General features: G+C 28.2%; 1 protein-coding gene across 1 annotated transcript in view; it reads left to right on the top strand.

The window, feature by feature from the left end:
* MED15 (mediator complex subunit 15) overlaps positions 1-14,906 on the top strand; it is a gene marked incomplete in the record, with an annotated part of 22,025 nt that extends 7,119 nt beyond the window's left edge. Inside the window, 9 exon segments of the mRNA XM_067044613.1 lie at positions 1,118-1,201; positions 6,563-6,640; positions 7,406-7,464; positions 7,669-7,802; positions 8,511-8,737; positions 8,820-8,941; positions 11,904-12,040; positions 12,121-12,223; positions 13,114-14,906. Coding sequence (XP_066900714.1) covers positions 1,118-1,201; positions 6,563-6,640; positions 7,406-7,464; positions 7,669-7,802; positions 8,511-8,737; positions 8,820-8,941; positions 11,904-12,040; positions 12,121-12,223; positions 13,114-13,440 — 1,271 coding nt within the window.
* Between the last annotated feature and the right edge of the window lie 2,486 nt (positions 14,907-17,392).

Below are 17,392 nucleotides of genomic sequence, written 5' to 3'. Positions count from 1 at the left end.
TTTTAATAATTGCATTATGATTTTTAAAAATATGTATATCATTACCAAGCTTTTAGTAAAGATGATAGCATATTATCTTTTATTAACTCATATTTTTTCCTCCCAGCTTTTAAAGACTTTCTTTATTTTATAAAATTAAAATTTGCCGAATCAAACAAAGAACAATATTTTTTTATAAATGAGTTAGTAATTCTTTAGGACTTTTCATTAGTTTCTACCACTGCTGATCACATGGATGATTCATTAAAACAAATCAAATAACAATTTTTGATAGTTCAGAGATTATGTTAGTATTTTTCTTTTATGAAATGTCACTCGGTACTTAAGTGGAATTTCTTCTTCCCCCTGCCTCTCTTAAAATTAATATTAATTTGTTATTTCAGTGAGAATTGGGCATAAAATCTTATAAGTTTCTATTTATAAACTCAATATTAATAAATTTGTTGATGAACTTGGTTATGTAACATATTTACCAAACTAAAGGCTAAATGAGTGAATATGATTGACTATTTTGAATTTATATTTGAATACCTGTTGGTTCAGAGAAAAAAAAAGACGACCCAATTAACTTCAATGTGTGATTTATTCATCTTATAGTTTTCTGTTTATTAACATGTATTATTTATACATCTTTTCGGTATTGTTTTTTAACTTTAAAAAGAAATCTTAGGTATTTTCCTTGTTTTCTGAATTTATATGTAAACTCATTTTGTTAGTCTGGGTAAAATTATTTCATTATGTTTATCTTGTAATCTTTTCGCTCCCTCAGAACTTGTTTCTAAAGAAAAAGAGTTCATTGTATATTATTTTTAATGAAAATTTTATTGTGTTTTGTCCAAGATTATTTTTCTATTTAGCATTGCATTATATAATTTTATATTGTTGATTAATAGCACTTAAATAAACAAAATTCCTTTTGTATTTTTCCAATAACAAATGTTTTATTTTGTGAAAAAACAATATTTTATTTAAATATTATTTGCCTAAAAATGTACAAGAACTCAACTTTTATCTGTGAAAAAAAAAAAAGAAAGAAAGAAAAATCAATATATTTTTTTTAAGTTTCTAGAAATAGTTTACAAAACTTAAAAAAACCTTTGTAACTGCTTATAAACAGATCAAAAGAAGGCAGGGGGAGCTATGCCAGGTACTGGCGGTGTACAAGATCCAATTAATGCTCTTCAGAACTTAGCAAGACAAGGTAATTGTATTACCTAATTTTATCGTTAAAGTTTTGGTATGAGTAAATTTACTTTTAAAGTTTTAGTATTTTGTGTTTTTGTAGTATGTTGTTTTTTATTTATTTTTTATTCTGTGTTGATTATAGTTAAGATCCCTCAATAATAACTAACTTTACTGTTGTAAAGGTAAAAAAACAAAGACATGAAACATGAAAATGATTATCCTTGATTAGATTTTTAATTTCTGATACAAATTTTTTTATCAGGATCTGTTGTATAGTAATAAAATTAATTATTAATACTTATTGTTTTAATAATGCAAGTTACATTTGTTAGATTAAAATATAGAAATTTATTATTAGTTTAATAAATGATATTGTGTCTTAATTCTTTTTCATTTTGGAAGATTCTAAATTCTTATTAAATTTATCTGATGAGGTTATGTTAGGCTGGAAATGTATCAGTTTTAAAAAGCGTGACATTGAATTGAGAGGGTCTACCAGTGTGTGGGGTACAGCTTTTCCCTTTTTGTTTCTTACTACTTGAATATTAACTGAATTGCCTTTTATGCATGTTTTAAGTTGTTTCACATGAAATAACACATTTGAATAAGTTTTAAAATTTTATGTGGTCATTAGTAATGGGCAGATATCAATGTTTTATTTTATGTCAATATTTGTTTATTCCCAACTGATTATGCAAATTTTAGACGGCAGGATCTCTTCAGAAGTAGAATTTCGGCAGTCCAGGTTAAAAAAAAAAAAATATTTTTATATGTTCATTGATAATGTCAATTCAATGTCTATTTACCAGAAACTAAAAACGATGGCCTAAAAACATGATTTGGCTTTTATCTTGATCAGTGGCTTAGTATCTTTAGATTTCTTTTTTTATGTTAAGAAATCATCACATATTTATTTATCTTACTTCATTGAAGTGACCAAATAAATCAAAATCTTTGCAAAAGCGTACCTTTATTGATAATTTTCAAAACTTCTATTCTCGCATATGAAATCAGACCTCATGTTTTTACTCTGACAGTGAATAAATTTTATATGGTAACCTTATTTTCAATATCGTTTCCATTAGATTTTTAACTTTTTTGTAATGGGAATTCTTGGTTTTTTTGAAAATTCTTTGTTACAATGTGTAAGTAAAAATAAAAGATTTTTCTCCAAACTAATTTTTTTTTTTTAATTTTAGAATTTAAAACAAAGGTTATATGTTAAAAAATGCTTTAGAAAAAAATATTGATTGAAAATTCTTCATTTCGTAAGCTTTTATTTCTTAATTGGCTTTCTGGTCGAATCTGCATTTCATGTGGTACAACTTAAATTATTGGTCATGATGGTCATTTAGAATTATTGAAATTTTTTGTATGTAGTCACAATTTTTTTTTTTTTTCAAATTGCTACCTTTTCTTTTCTAGCATAGGCAAATTAAGATATTGTTTAAGTATGTTCATTTATTGTTTTAGTCTATAATTTAATTAAACAGAATGTAAAATTAAAAATTGAACACTGCTAAAATATTTTCCAGATAATTAATAATCGATTATTCAACATTTAATACTGATAATTGGTCCTATTTCAACCCTTGATATAACATTTTTGTTACTGTTTGTATTAAAAATGTAAATTTAGTTCTGCAGAAAACTTTTATTTTATAGCATGTTGTTTTGGTTTATTCCTATAAATATGTGAACTGGATATAATTATTTGTTTTTGTAGTTATAGCTTTCTTTCTTTGGTTATTAATAAAACAAATTGATGACTTTTTGAATACTTAAATCTAATTATTACTTTTTAAAACATATTATTAAAAAATACCTGGTAATTTATTCCTATCTCAAAGTGCTGGTGACTGTCATGACCACCATTCATTGTAACTCTTTTCATACAAAAATTAATTTATTATTAGTTTATTTATTTCTTTTTTTAATTTTCATAAATGTCAAAAATTCTGCATTTTTGTTGGCTTTTTTATCTCACTGTTTGCCATATGGCTTTCTTTAATCGATTACCTTAATAACTTTTTACCATATAGTTTTGTAAAAATTATAAGGATTTTAATACACTTATACTTTTGTTAAGGAACTTCTTTGAAACTGTTTATACAAGAAATTTTTATAACACTTCTATTGTAAAGTTTTTATCAAAACTTCTAGATCAGAATTTTTTTAGTAAAAGTGCTTTTATAAACGTTACGGTTAGAACTTTTATATACAAGTTTTTTATTGTATTTTTTTTCTATTGAACAAATAAAATTGAATGAGATGAATATTGAACATTTATCATAAATATTATTATTATAAATCTTTAATTAATGAGCTCATGTATTTATTTAACTTTTCATGGGTGCAGAAAATGAAAATTGTTTTAAGATTGTGCGGTCAAGTATTGGTTTATTTTCGCTTTTCTGATTATTAACATATTAGTACCCTTTTATGTTTTCAGAGATGAAAAAAATGAAAATTCTATCGCTTCTAAGATCACATGCACGCATATCGACTTATTTTAACTTTTCGGATTTCTTCAATATTTAGATTTATTAATATGTTTTCAAAAGTGTATTAGTATATAACCAATGTATGGATTGAGTTGAAAAATCTTAAAATCGATTGTATTTTTGAGTAGGAACCTTTTGAGAACTTATTAAAGCATCCTAATATGTTAAAAATGTAAAAAGATAAAATTAATCGTTATAAAAGTACATGATCTTATAATCAATAACATTTCCTTTTTCTCCACCTCTGAAAAGATATTAAAAAAGGGATCCTAATATGTTAAATATCCGAAAATTTAAAATAAATACCATTGTCATTTTAAACACTTCTAAAGACATATATACTGACCTTTATGTGTTAGAAATCTGAAAAGTGAAAATAAGTCGATACACGAGCAGAACTATCTTAAAATGTACAGCATTTTAATTTTGTACACCTAAAAAAGCATGTAAAGGAACTCTAATCGGCTGAAAAAAATTAATTAAATCAATATGCGAGCTGGAATATGTGAAAAGAGTTATATGTGAGAATTTATGTATAAAATGTTCTAGGAAGACTTCTATAGTTATCAGAACATATATATCCAAAATTTAGTCCACGAGATATATAAGAGAATTTTGTGACAAAGTTCTTTTGGTATATGTTCTAAGGAATTTTTTATTTAAAAAGATCCTGTTTCGTTAAACAGTTAAATTGAAACTTTTTTTAAAATATGAATAATTCCTTACAACTATGTGTATTTGTTATTAATTTTACTGTTCTATAAATAATTGTTGGGAGCGCAGTGGCACTGTGGTAAGGTATGATGCTAATAACTCCAGGGACTCAGTTTGGATCTGGCTGGGCAAAAAATTGTTATACATTACATTGTAGCCGTGAGTCCAACCCTGTTATATTTGGAGTCCTTCTGGGATCCATCCAGCTTCATAAATTGGGTACCCTTAATTGGGAAAAATCTGGTGGTCAAGTGTGATTCTGACCAAATCACCTCCTTACTCAACCCTTGGTCTAGTAACAATACTTCCTTACAACGTACTTCCATAATCCTTCATGGGTTTAGCGGTACAGATTTCAATTTCATTTCAATAAATAATTGTTGACTCATTGAATTTTTAATTATGTTCTAAAAAGGTAGAGGTTCTCATTTTGACATGTATATTATAATGATATTTAATAATTAGTAAAAATAAAATATATTTGTTGTCCTTCCATGATAATTTTTTTTTTTATCTTCCATACTAGACATAATGGACTTAATTGGTAAAACAGACAAAATTGACAACATTATTATTCTTTGGGTACTGATGTAGATGACAGGCAACTATGAGTGCTGTCAGTGGCGTATAATATTATATTAAATATGCATGATATAAATAAAATGTGTATTTGTTATTTTATATAACTTTTCTTATCATTTCTATATTTAATTGTTTGCTTGGTTACTTGTATTGTGGTTTTTGTGAATTTGACTCTTTTCTATGTCTTCTTTCATCTATTTTAACTGTTCCAGACAGAATCAATAATATCAGTTGCCTGAAAAATGATTTTAAAAAATCCAAGGATGTTATATTATACTTATTTCATTTCTATTGTGTTTTGTTTTTTGGGAAATTAACTCTTCAGTAAATTTGCGTTTAGAAAACTTTTTTTTTTTTAACCCAAAAGAAAGAACAAAAAAGCACTATGTTATGATTTTGTCTGGGGTAGACGAAATAATCCATAGTGGACAAAATCAAATTACTGATGCACTGCTGCTATCTAAAGTATCCGATTTTGTGCATCTGGGACAAAATCCTATTTAAAAAAAAAAAAAAAGGAATAAGAAGCCACAAACTCTGTTTAACTGTTCAAGAGATAATATTTGTTTATATATATAATATAGCATAATTTGTTTTAATTAAAAACATTAAAAAAGTATTATTTATCCTTCTACATCCGTATTGTACTGATATTTGGTCTCCATTAGAATTATGTAGTAATTAAAGTTCATGTAACTTAGATCAATGAGAATAATGTAGATAATAAAATGTGTTTAGTTAATGAAAGAAGAAAATATGTTGTGGGTTTGGAAATTATAACATTAAATATTTTAGTTGTAATACTAAAATAAGGTTGTAATTATAGAAAGTTTCTGTTATGCGCAATGTGCAGAGGTGCTCATTGATTGCATTAAACTCTATGACATGCTGCCTCTTCCATCCTTAAGTAATGATGCCAACCACGAAGGTGTAGTTTTTAGGGTGACATTTGTGATGTATTGAGTTTTCATGTGTTGTGAAAATTTGGGGTTCTACTTTTTATTACTGTCATTTATAGTCTCTAAAAACTCATGATAGACTCCTCAAAACATATTTCATTATATTTATAATTAAAGGACTTACACCATTTTGTATTCTCAACATCATTATAATGAACTGGAATCTGGGAGACATGATAAACCATTTGTATGTATTTATTTGTTTTTCTATTAAAAATAAGGCCAAGCCTCTGGGTGTAGTATTTTTTTCTGAAAAATGCGAATGGTAGTTTCTGAAATAATTTTTTCCAGAATTATGAAAGGTAAATAGGTTGTATGAGTTCAAAATATCTATTAATTTAACAATAAAAACATTGTTTTCAATAAAAATAGTAATAAAGCATAAGATATTCCATCTCCCATTGTGAATGGAAACAAATATAACACCCTGTCACCGCACAAACAATACCAGGAAATTTTAGTGATTTTTTTTACCAGTTTCTACTTTTGGTTTACTGGTAAATTTTTTGATCTGCTGAAATATTAGATGAAAGTGAAACATTTATTTATTATTGTAAAGCCCTAAGATAAATCTCCTTCTTCGTGAATCTTCATTGATTATTGAGTCATTACTTACAGGGAGTGGCAATCAGATGCTTGGCGGTCTTCCTCCTCCTGGACTTGGGCCACAACAGGCAGCTACACCTTCAAATCCACGTGAGCTCACTTTATTACACTATTGTCACTATTTTACTTATTTATCTTATATAGCAAGTTAGTCTATGATTATTAACGTTATTACATTAAAGTACCTTAGAACATCATTTGTTATGGATTATTTTTTTACAGAGGTTTATTTATAATGTTGTTAAGTTAGTAATCATTTGTAAATAAACAGTTTATCTAGATATTACGCACTTGTTATTTCATTTTAAACTCTGGTCTGCCTTAATTTGTAATTTATATAAGCAAAATTTTCAAATTGTTTAAAAGAATGAGCTCTTATTAATATCATAATCTGACTGTTCTCTCTGATTTAATGTTCAAGTATAACCACCTTTTATTAATTGGCAAAACATTATTGCAAAGTCAGGAATTGCTCCTTATTAATTTTCAGAATATAGATTTGAACAAAAAAGCTGTTAGACTTTCTTCTGTAAATAGAAATCTCTATGACGCTTAAACACAACAGTTCCAAAAAAAAAAAAAAATTGATGGATTTATTAATGTAATTAAGTAAAAAAGAAATGATTCATAACACCAGCTAAAACTGTTTACTTATTTTGTACAAAGTTTTCCTTTGTTCTAAGTTGGCAACTCTTGTATAAATGTTTATAACCTATAACCAACTTAGCTACATACTAAACCTTAGGAGACAATCACATCATGTATGTTTGATAATTCTAATAATAAAGTTATTAACCAATTTTTTACTTATCTATAATTATTGTGTTATTTATTAATTTATTTCACTAAATTCAGTGTTGCAGAATATGAATGCTAGGCCAGTTCTGCAGCAAAAATTGCAACCAAGTATGCAGGTATTGTATTTGTATTACATTATATGTATCTTTTCTTTCCCTATACAATGTTTTCAAAAATATATTTTAGATCAATTTTATGAAAAGTCATTTACCTTAGTTAAAATTTAGTGAAGCTGTAATTGTATTCAGTTTACATATCTCTTATAAAATATGTTTTACCAATCTAACTTATTTCTAAAGATGTAATAATGTTGTTTATAGCCTGCTCCAGTAATGATTGGTGGAGGCTCTCCTCTTGTACCCAGAAAAACTGAACCAGGCGCATATAGGCCTCCATTTATGAGGCAGAGTCCTACTCCGCCCCAGTCATCTCCTGTATCTTTAGCTCCTCAAAGGTAAATTCATTCTATAGACTCATTTGTTCTTCCAAGTTCAGCTTGATTTGAAATTGTTAAAAACAAAAAAAGATTAATTTTTGAACTAAAACTACTCACATACAAGAAGATGGTCAGGGTTGCAGTCAAAAAGAACAAACAGTTTATAACTATTTAATGTCCGACATTAAATAGTTATAAACTATTTTTTCTTTTTGACTGCAACCCTGACCATCTTATATTTAAGTTTTGCGGTCAACTATATATATATATATATATATATATATATATAACTATTTACCATTTAATGACATTAGTAGAAGATGGTTATGGATGGTAGAAGATGGTTAACTGTAGTACTTCAGTATATGCAAAATCACGATATGTCATATGATGTATTATATTAAAAAATTGGTATTGCAGATCATTATTTCTCAGTCCATTATTGACTTATTGATCTTCCTCTAGCTTAATGAATGATGTTTCACACTCTTGCTTACAGTATTATAGTTGTGAAACCAGTATTTGAATTTGTTTTCTTCAGAAGCTTTATTGTAAAGTAAATTTTAGTAATTTAAATTATAAAATGTTTACTTTAAGACAGTGGATTTTCTCATTTATGATAATATTATTTGTGTCTATGGGTAAGACTACATTGGCTTATTGTGCAATACTTTTTCACTACTTTTTATGGCTGTAGCAACTATTTAATGAACTGTTGTTGAATAGTGGCATGGTTTCATCCCCTGCTGTTGCCCTTGCGCCCTCCCCCGGTGGAATAGGCGCTGGTCTTCGTGCCAGCCTTGCTTCTTCTCCTCAGCTGAATACACCAGGCCAACAGCCAGCAGTATCTCCATGCACAGTTCAAGAAGAAGTTGCATACAGAGAAAAAATTAGACATCTTAGCAAATATATTGATCCTCTAAGACGAATGATAGCGAGGGTTGGGAATGATGGTAAACAATTCAAATTTTATAAAAGAATAATGTAATTTAGCTTCAGTTAATATTATTTATTTGCTCCTAATATTCTTTACAGATCTTGAAAAAGTCAGTAAAATGAAATCACTTCTTGATATACTGACCAATGGTAAAAGAATGCCTCTGGAAACTCTGCTGAAGTGTGAAATCGTTCTTGAGAAGGTCGATCTTATTAAAAGGGTAAAAGCTCAATTTTAGTTAACATAATTATTTTTCTTGTTTTGTATTTGTATTTTATATGTTAAATTCATTATATATTAATGTCACCATTCCAATGAAACAATTGCAAAGTGGAATTAGTTTTCCATTATTGTTATAAGAAATAGGTTGTATATAGAAAATTTTATGATAAGCACTTGCTGCATCACTACACTGAATTCTCTTTGCTGTAGCTTTTATACTCTCATGCATCAGATTGTCTACAGTAAAATGATTTAGTTTATGTCATATTAATATTTTACTGTTGTTTCATTGTTCTATGTAGGTCAAAATATATGATACGTAATTGTATGCAGTCACATATGATCATTTTTTATTGTATTTATTAAAGTATTACTTTTAGGCCAGCATCCTTCCATCCTCATTGCATATGCCCAAACCCCTTTAGCCTTTTTGTGTTTGAAATATATGTTATATATCATGTTTATATACAAATGTATGCAAACTGATGTTACCCAAAGAAAAAATACTAAAACTCTGGAAAGAACATTTCCAGAATTTTCTGAACCAAGGAAAACCCACAATGGACAAAGACATGGACCATGTTATGAATCTCTTTACTCACAAGAGGTTGAAAAACTGGATACCCTGGATGTGTAAATACAAGGAGTATAGACCTTGAAAAGGCAGGGTTTTTTTTTTTCTGGAAAAAGTCAGGTAATCCAAGGAAAACTTAAAAATCTGTCACTGAATAGAACCTCTGATATAAAATCTTTTTTAAATTAGTTTTTCTTGGTAAATCATTCATTGAAAATATCTCTTCCTATTAGTAGCCATTTGAAAAACCTATTTCAAATGGTTTAAAAAAACAAATTTTATTATTATTTATATTTGAAGATGATTTGGTTTACTATGCTGCAATGTAGAATTACCTTACTTAAACATTTTTTAAATTATTGCTTTCTATTCAACAAAAAATATGACACGTATAAAAATACTAAATATCAATTTTCTGTTTTCCTGTTGAGAAATGGGCTACTGACTTCACAAACTTTTTTGAGATCTTCTTTAACCTCCTTAAATATTGGTAAACACTTATATGATTATGTATGTAAGAATATAAATCTATACCTTCTTTTAGAGATATCTTGTTTCAACCATCATTTTGAAGGATACCTGTATATTTTTTTCTCACTTCAAGAACTCTTTTGAGATGTAATTAACTCTTAAATTAGCGAACTTAAACTTCATTAATGAGTTTTTAATTCAGTATATAAGCCTCAGAGCTAATTATTGAGATACACAATTGCTACTGAAGACAAGCTTTTTTTCCTATTTCGAAGCGTATTACTAGAAGCAGGACATTTCAAATTTTTATATGTATATTTAGGCCAAATCAAAATATAGAGTTCTTAATGAACGAAAAATTTGATGCTAAAAAACCATTCTAATGTAGAATAGCCGTTTCCAAGGCATATGCGTTTGGAAATCAAATTTTTGTTACAAATATTTGTTAACTCAATGTTAATTTTTAAACATAGTTGTTAACTATTCTTGTTCTCTTTTGACCGCATCCCTGACCATCTTCTTCATAATTTGAAATTATACAGTCATTATTTATATCTATATTAATTTTCTTTAATTTCTGAATATGAAAGATTTCACTTAGAATCACCATTTTGGAGTTATAAATAAAAATTTTTGCTAGGCCTAAAAATTTATCTCTGTTTAATTTACAACTTATAGAACCTATGACAAGACATCATAGGACCAAAGTTTTATTTCTTTGTGATTTCGATAGGTGTGATTCTAAATGCAGAGTCCTGCTACTAGCAGAAGCATCTGAAGCCTTTGAAGTTGAAAGAGGTCTTCGAGAGAGTAATGGACTCTCGTCAATGCTATTTAACTTAGCCCTTTGAGAAAGTAATAAGAACATCATGTATAAATGGCAGAGTTGTTACAAGAGAGAAATGCTTTATTTAACCATACTGCCCAAATACATTTGCTATAATACACAGCATTCAAATCAATCCATGATCAGACATGTATACGCTGCATATATTTACTTGATATAACAACAAGAAAAAAAATTTGTTTTCTACCTTTTCAAATCCTTATTACAATAAAATCCTTACATAAGCAGAAGATATTGTGGTCCTCAGAACCCTTCAGGAGGGTATGGAGATACTTGCTAAGACTCTGATAGAAGCAGTGCCAATTGGCTTAGAAATGAATGTAGATAAAACAATATATGTAAGTAACCTGAATAATCCATGATAATGCTGAATCCAACCTGATAACAGAATCTAGGTGAATGGCAAATCATTGGCGAAAGGAGACAGTTTCAAATACCTTCACACCTTACTCCGCCAAGCAGTGAAATTAAGAAATAAGCTCAATGAATGATGAACTGACTGAGATTGCTGCTGTCTCAGCCCCCTCCTGTTTATTGCATTTTTTAATTCAGACATAATTTGTATTCATGGCTAAGTCATAAGATATGTTTAGACTGCCATTGGATTTTTTTATGGTTCCCTTGTTTTTCAGAGACAAATCACTGCTATTCTGTCGGAACTTCCTTCCCATCTATATCTTAATTTATTCATTGATTGGTGTATATATTGACGTGAGCTTGATATGATTGAAATTTAAAAATTTCCATATGATATTAAAAAATCTTAAAGATATGTGTTCTGCATCATCATTCTTTGACTAAGATATTTTATCCATTCTGCCATAATTATATAATGTTCTCTAATCCTTTTGAGTGTTGTATTCCAATAAAAATGTCCAGCCTCAAAAATATGTATATAAGGGTTCACTATTTAAATTTAATTTAGATTTTATTATTTAAACTCAATTATAGAGTAAGCCATATTACTTAGAAATTGATATGACTAATATTTTTATTGAAAAATTGTATGGATGCACCATTTATAGTATATTGAATATAGTCAAAATTTTTATGTTTTATTATTTTCAGAGTGATATGGGTGGAGCACGTGAGCAACACCCTCTTATTGAAGCACTCCGGAATCATCTCCAGTCTCCCGTCATTAACCATACTCTACAGAGGACATTTGGGCCTTGCATAGAAGCATTATTTGGTTCAGATATCAGGTTACCTTTCAATATTATGTAAATCTAACTTGTAATTATGATTATTCAACTTGTGTTTTAATTTATTTTAATATTTTTAGAAGCAATGTTCCTCCAATTAAAAGGAAGCGGACTGAAGAATTTCCAGATGATATTCCTGAAGTTCTCCAGGGAGAAATAGCTCGATTAGATCAGCGTTTTAAGGTTTCTAATTATTTGATTATTATTTATTATTATAAAAACTATTTTCATAGAGTGTATAGCAACTGATCTTGGGCCATGTTTGCACTGTTTCCTAGTCCAGGTGCAATAGTGAAAAAATGTCAATTTTTCTATGTACATCCTAATTTGAATTTTCACTAGTGATCATTTAGAGAAAAATAGTAGAAACAAATTTATATTTATATTTTAGTAAAAAATATATAGTAAAAATATAAAAAGGATATAGCATATGGTAAAAAAAAATCATGAACTATTGAAAAGTAATTTTTTTTTACAATCTTTAAGATGAAAATATAATAGGATTTTTAAAATGTTTTACATGTTCATGATTTCTCCAATAAGTTATCATTATTTTTGCATGAAATTTCAATTGATAACTGCCATAAGAAAGAGTCACAATTTATGCCATAAAAGTGAATTCTTAAATAGTATTAAAATGGTCGTCATTTTCACAGTTTTAAATTTTTTTTTTCTGAAAAGATGTAGAAAGGAACATTAATCCTCCATTGCTATTGGTCTTGTTATACTCACATCATGATAATTCAACGGAATCCTTTGATATTATTCATATTCCTTTTATAGGCTGGAATCGAATGCTTTCAGTTTCTCTTCTACTAATTGGATTAGCCAGTTTTCCGAGATAATTCGTATAATTATTTAGGACAAGAGGACTAAGTTATTGGTTCCTCACCTTAAAACATACTCTCTTGGAATCATTTCTATGATAATTGTCTCAAAGAAACAAATATCTTTTCTTGATTCTGATAAGAATTATATTCTTGAAGTTTTACTTCAACATTTTGCTGAAAATATTATTATTAATAAATTGCTTTAAAGTTATTAATCCTTTGTTTATCATATTATATTTCCAGGTGAGCCTAGATGGGCGTGTAAGTGGTGGTGTACAATTGGTCTGTTGGCTTGATGATAAACACCTGCCTTGCGTGCCACCCATCTCTCTTTCGGTTCCTGAAGATTATCCTGCTACTCCTCCTAGGTGTCATCTCTCAGAAGCATCAGCTACACCATTCTTAACTCGATTAGAATCTGCCTTAGCATCAAGAATCTCTAAGCTGCCTGCAAAATTCACAATTTCACAGTTGCTTGATACATGGGAAATGAGTGTTAGGCAAGCTTGTGCTCCTCTTCCCCAGGCTCCTTCCTCTACAGCGCCTACTTCGATTTTGTTAGGACTGTAGATATTAATATTAAGAGGAGAGTATAAGTTATAATTATGTGAATATGTATATAGTATTATACAAATGAATAAATTTTATTGTAATATATTTTCTTATAACTTATAAAAAGGCTAAATTTTATAGTATAATCTATATCTGTTGGTTTTTCGTTATATTGTATAAGTATAAATCAATGACTAAAATTTATAAAAGTTATTTCCAACATATTAAATAATTGTTTTGTGAATCTGTACATGGCTTATTCAATAAGAAACCATGTAATTCCAGAGTTTTTTGGCCCGATAGTAAACTAATTTCAGAAACCTGATTAATATTGATAAAGTATAATGTATATTCTTCATTAATTGAAATAGTTATAACAAATGAAGCTTATTGCTTTATAGTGAGCATTGTTCCACTGTGCGCTCTATTTTAGGTTGTATTTACAATTTATTTGTTTATGGTCAAAGATATTTTATTGTTGTAATATCATAATTATTCTTAACTATTTTGACCTAAATTGGTAAGGTCAAATCCTATAGCTCTATTTCCAAGAAAATAAAGAACTGTTTTTTTTTTGTTTTTTTTTCAATTTTGACAGGGGTATCTAATGTTTTTTTTGTATGAAGTAAACTTAAATCTCAATTTCAAAAGAAGTGGTATTGAGTGTTTAGTTGTTTGATATGTCTGTCTTTTTTTGTTTTTTAATTATATAAGTACATATGTTTTCATTCATATTTGAAGGGTGTAGGTATAAAATATTGAATTTGAAAAACAAGAGAAAACCTCATTTTAATGTTTAAACTAGATTGTAAAAATTAGTTTTTGAAGATTAAATTCCTCTTGATTTTCAACAATATGGTTGAAAAATTATCAGTAATATAAAACGATTCAAGGTAGTGATGAGTTTATTATGGATCACTAAGCAGTTGATGACCCAGAAGCAGCAGTAAATGGGCTCCCATTATTTGGAATTGGTCCACATTAGATGGTTTTAGATGTTGAAAACAGTTCTTAGTAAGCATTGCTGGCAATGATAGCCCAATGCTTTTGGTTTGTCACCCGTATTCACATCGAGGGTATATTCACCTCACTTATCTGTAAAATAGCTCCTATGGTAGATAGTAAAAGCTTTACCTACAATTTTTTATAATTTGATTTTTTTTTTTTTTAAATTATCAGAAGCACTGGAATTATAATGCTCTATGTATAATAGTTTAATTGTAAACCTTAGAGATCTGATCATATATTATAATTGAATTTTTGAGACCTAAACAATTCTCAGTGGCTGCTTCAGCTATTATGTTTTCTCTCTTTTAAGAAGTTGATTATTTATAAATAGATCTATATAAAATGTTAATAACCATATTTGTTAATCTTTGTATCTATCAGTTTTAAGTATTAGACCCGGGCCATGTTCCCCAAACATATTTATTTTTCAGTAGATTAAGTATAAATAAAATACTTTATCATTTAAAAATCATTAATTTTGGTTGTTATAAACTTCATTTAACATGAATCATTCAATCTTCCTGCTTCATTTATTTTTTATAATTAAAATATAGAACAATCTACTTGTGAATCAATTTTCTATATATTAAAGAGATTCAAGGTATTAAGAATTTCAGAATATAAGATTTTTTTTTAAAATAATTTAAATAACCTATACTGACAAATACTGCTTTGAAATGGTAACTTTGTTAATTTTATCATTTGTACAGCTCAACTATTATAAGGTTATTACAAATTCCATATTGTATTTCATTCTCAAGATAGAAAATAGCAAAACTGAATTTTTAAAAGCTTTTCTCTTGGTACTTGCACTACCATGATTACCATTATTTATGTCATAACTAATACCATTAAACAACAGTAGGTACTTATAACAGAATTCGAATAAGGTACAGGTCCTTAATTCAACATTATCTGGATTGTATTTGTTTTATTCTCCACGTGGCAGAGACTGCTCTAGTCATTTCCCTTTTAGTTGGCTAAATTGAAACTGGTTAACTTAAGCAGAAGACAAAATTGCAATAGGATTTAACCTAGAATATCCCCAGCTATATAAAAGAATTGTCCTCAGGAATTATATCTTGACTGCTCAGACCAGATGATAAAAATAATATATTTGATATGTATAAATGAATCAAGACTGAACTCATAAGTAGGATTGCTTTATGACAGATTAAGTTTTATTGTTCAAAAGTGGTATAATTAAATAGATAATTTATAATTTTACTAATCAATAAGTACCTATTTGAATGCTTATTACTATTTAAATTTTAAATAAGTTGATTTTAATTAGTAAGATGTTTATTTCTGTTGATGTGATAACTGGGAGTTGTTTAGAATATACATGCTTCTAAATTCTCAACTCTATGAAATGCGAAGTTTGGGAGCTACTGTAAAAGTAACCGAACAGGCAGTTTATGACCTTGAAGGGATACTACTTTCAATTACAAAACTGGCACTGTTCCAGACTTCAATGGTTGCATTATGCTGCATGATATTGTCGGATTACTAAATGTGTTTGATAAAAAAATATCGGACTATCAAGAGTATGTTGAATATCTAAAGAAAGCAATTATTATTCATTTAAAATTTATATACAAGATAGCTTAGAAAAAGTTTTGATAAAAGCAAATGCATCTTTGAATTATCCATTTTAAAGATCTTTAAAACTAAAAATATGTAATTTTATACTTTTGAATTTTTCTTCAGCAGTGTCTTGTAAGAACATGTTCCCAATACACTGAAGTGAGATGAGGGTGTTCAAGTATAATATTAATTCATCATGGCACATGGCAGCCCCCATGTGGACTTTTCATGTATCATATTGAAGTATCCTGAGGTAATTCCTCAATAGTTTTTGATTTTATAAATTGAAGTCATTGTGATCTTGTTGTGGAATTTAGGTAGGGTTTTATAAATAAAAACAAAGAGTGTGTTTTCATTAATAGACGCCAGAGAGATTGTGTTCCCAGCAGTGTCAGTGTCGCCATTTACTGTTTTATTTACAATTCAAATAATAAAACTTATTTTCTACTATTTCCTTCCTAAAATATGTTATATTATTCCTTTACTTATTTTTTTCTTTTTATTGCACATACTCCAATTACACCTACATTAATTTAATTTAGTTACTTCAAGTCCTAGGTTCAAACATCCCCAACCGGTCTTCTGTCCTTTTGTGGATGATTTGGACCTCTCCTTTTACGACTGCATCCAGATTATTCTCAGTCAGGATTATAATATTCACCGAAATCTCCTCTAATGTCATTATGAACATTTCGTTCAACAGGAGGTTTAGCAATATTTGTTGTACTACTAAATCCCTTTTTCGTTCTAGGTCTTTTCTTCTTCTTAGCTCTAGTATATTTATCAATTCTTGCTTCACAATCCATATTGTTTTCACCAACATCCCAATCAGAGTTATGAGCATTTAATCTAAGGTGTTCTTCATCTTCGGTGTAGAAATCTTCAATAAAGTATTTTTCATCTTTTGGTCAAATTTTTCTGTGCTAATATTTTATATTACTTCATCAACATCAACTGCATACTCTTTGATAAACACAGATGTTTCATTTTCAATAGAATCAGGGAAAAGCTTAATATTTTGACCACAATAATCTATACCTGAGATTGCATCGACTATTTTGTCATCATTAGACATTTGTTGTTGATCTGGTGTCTCTTGTTTTATCAGTATAGGAACTTTGTTTTCAGTCTTCATCAATTTCTTCCATGCTTCCTTCCTGGGAAAAGATGACATCATTTTCCTTTTCAAATTCTTTTGTTTCATCAGATCCTTCCTTAACCAAATACCTATTACCACTATTAATAGCACATAAGCCAAATTCTGTGGCCAAGGATGCTCCATGCTGTCTTCTTCTTGAGGCTTCTGTGTATTAGAGGGTCCATTTCTATTGGGTTTTCTATTATTTTCTTTGTTAAACCAGCACTCATTTTTAGG

Source organism: Halyomorpha halys, unplaced genomic scaffold (genome assembly GCF_000696795.3).
Source record: "Halyomorpha halys isolate HHAL.00 unplaced genomic scaffold, Hhal_1.1 Scaffold1782.1, whole genome shotgun sequence".
NCBI lineage: Eukaryota > Metazoa > Arthropoda > Insecta > Hemiptera > Pentatomidae > Halyomorpha > Halyomorpha halys.
This window is presented reverse-complemented; position numbering and strand designations above follow the sequence as displayed.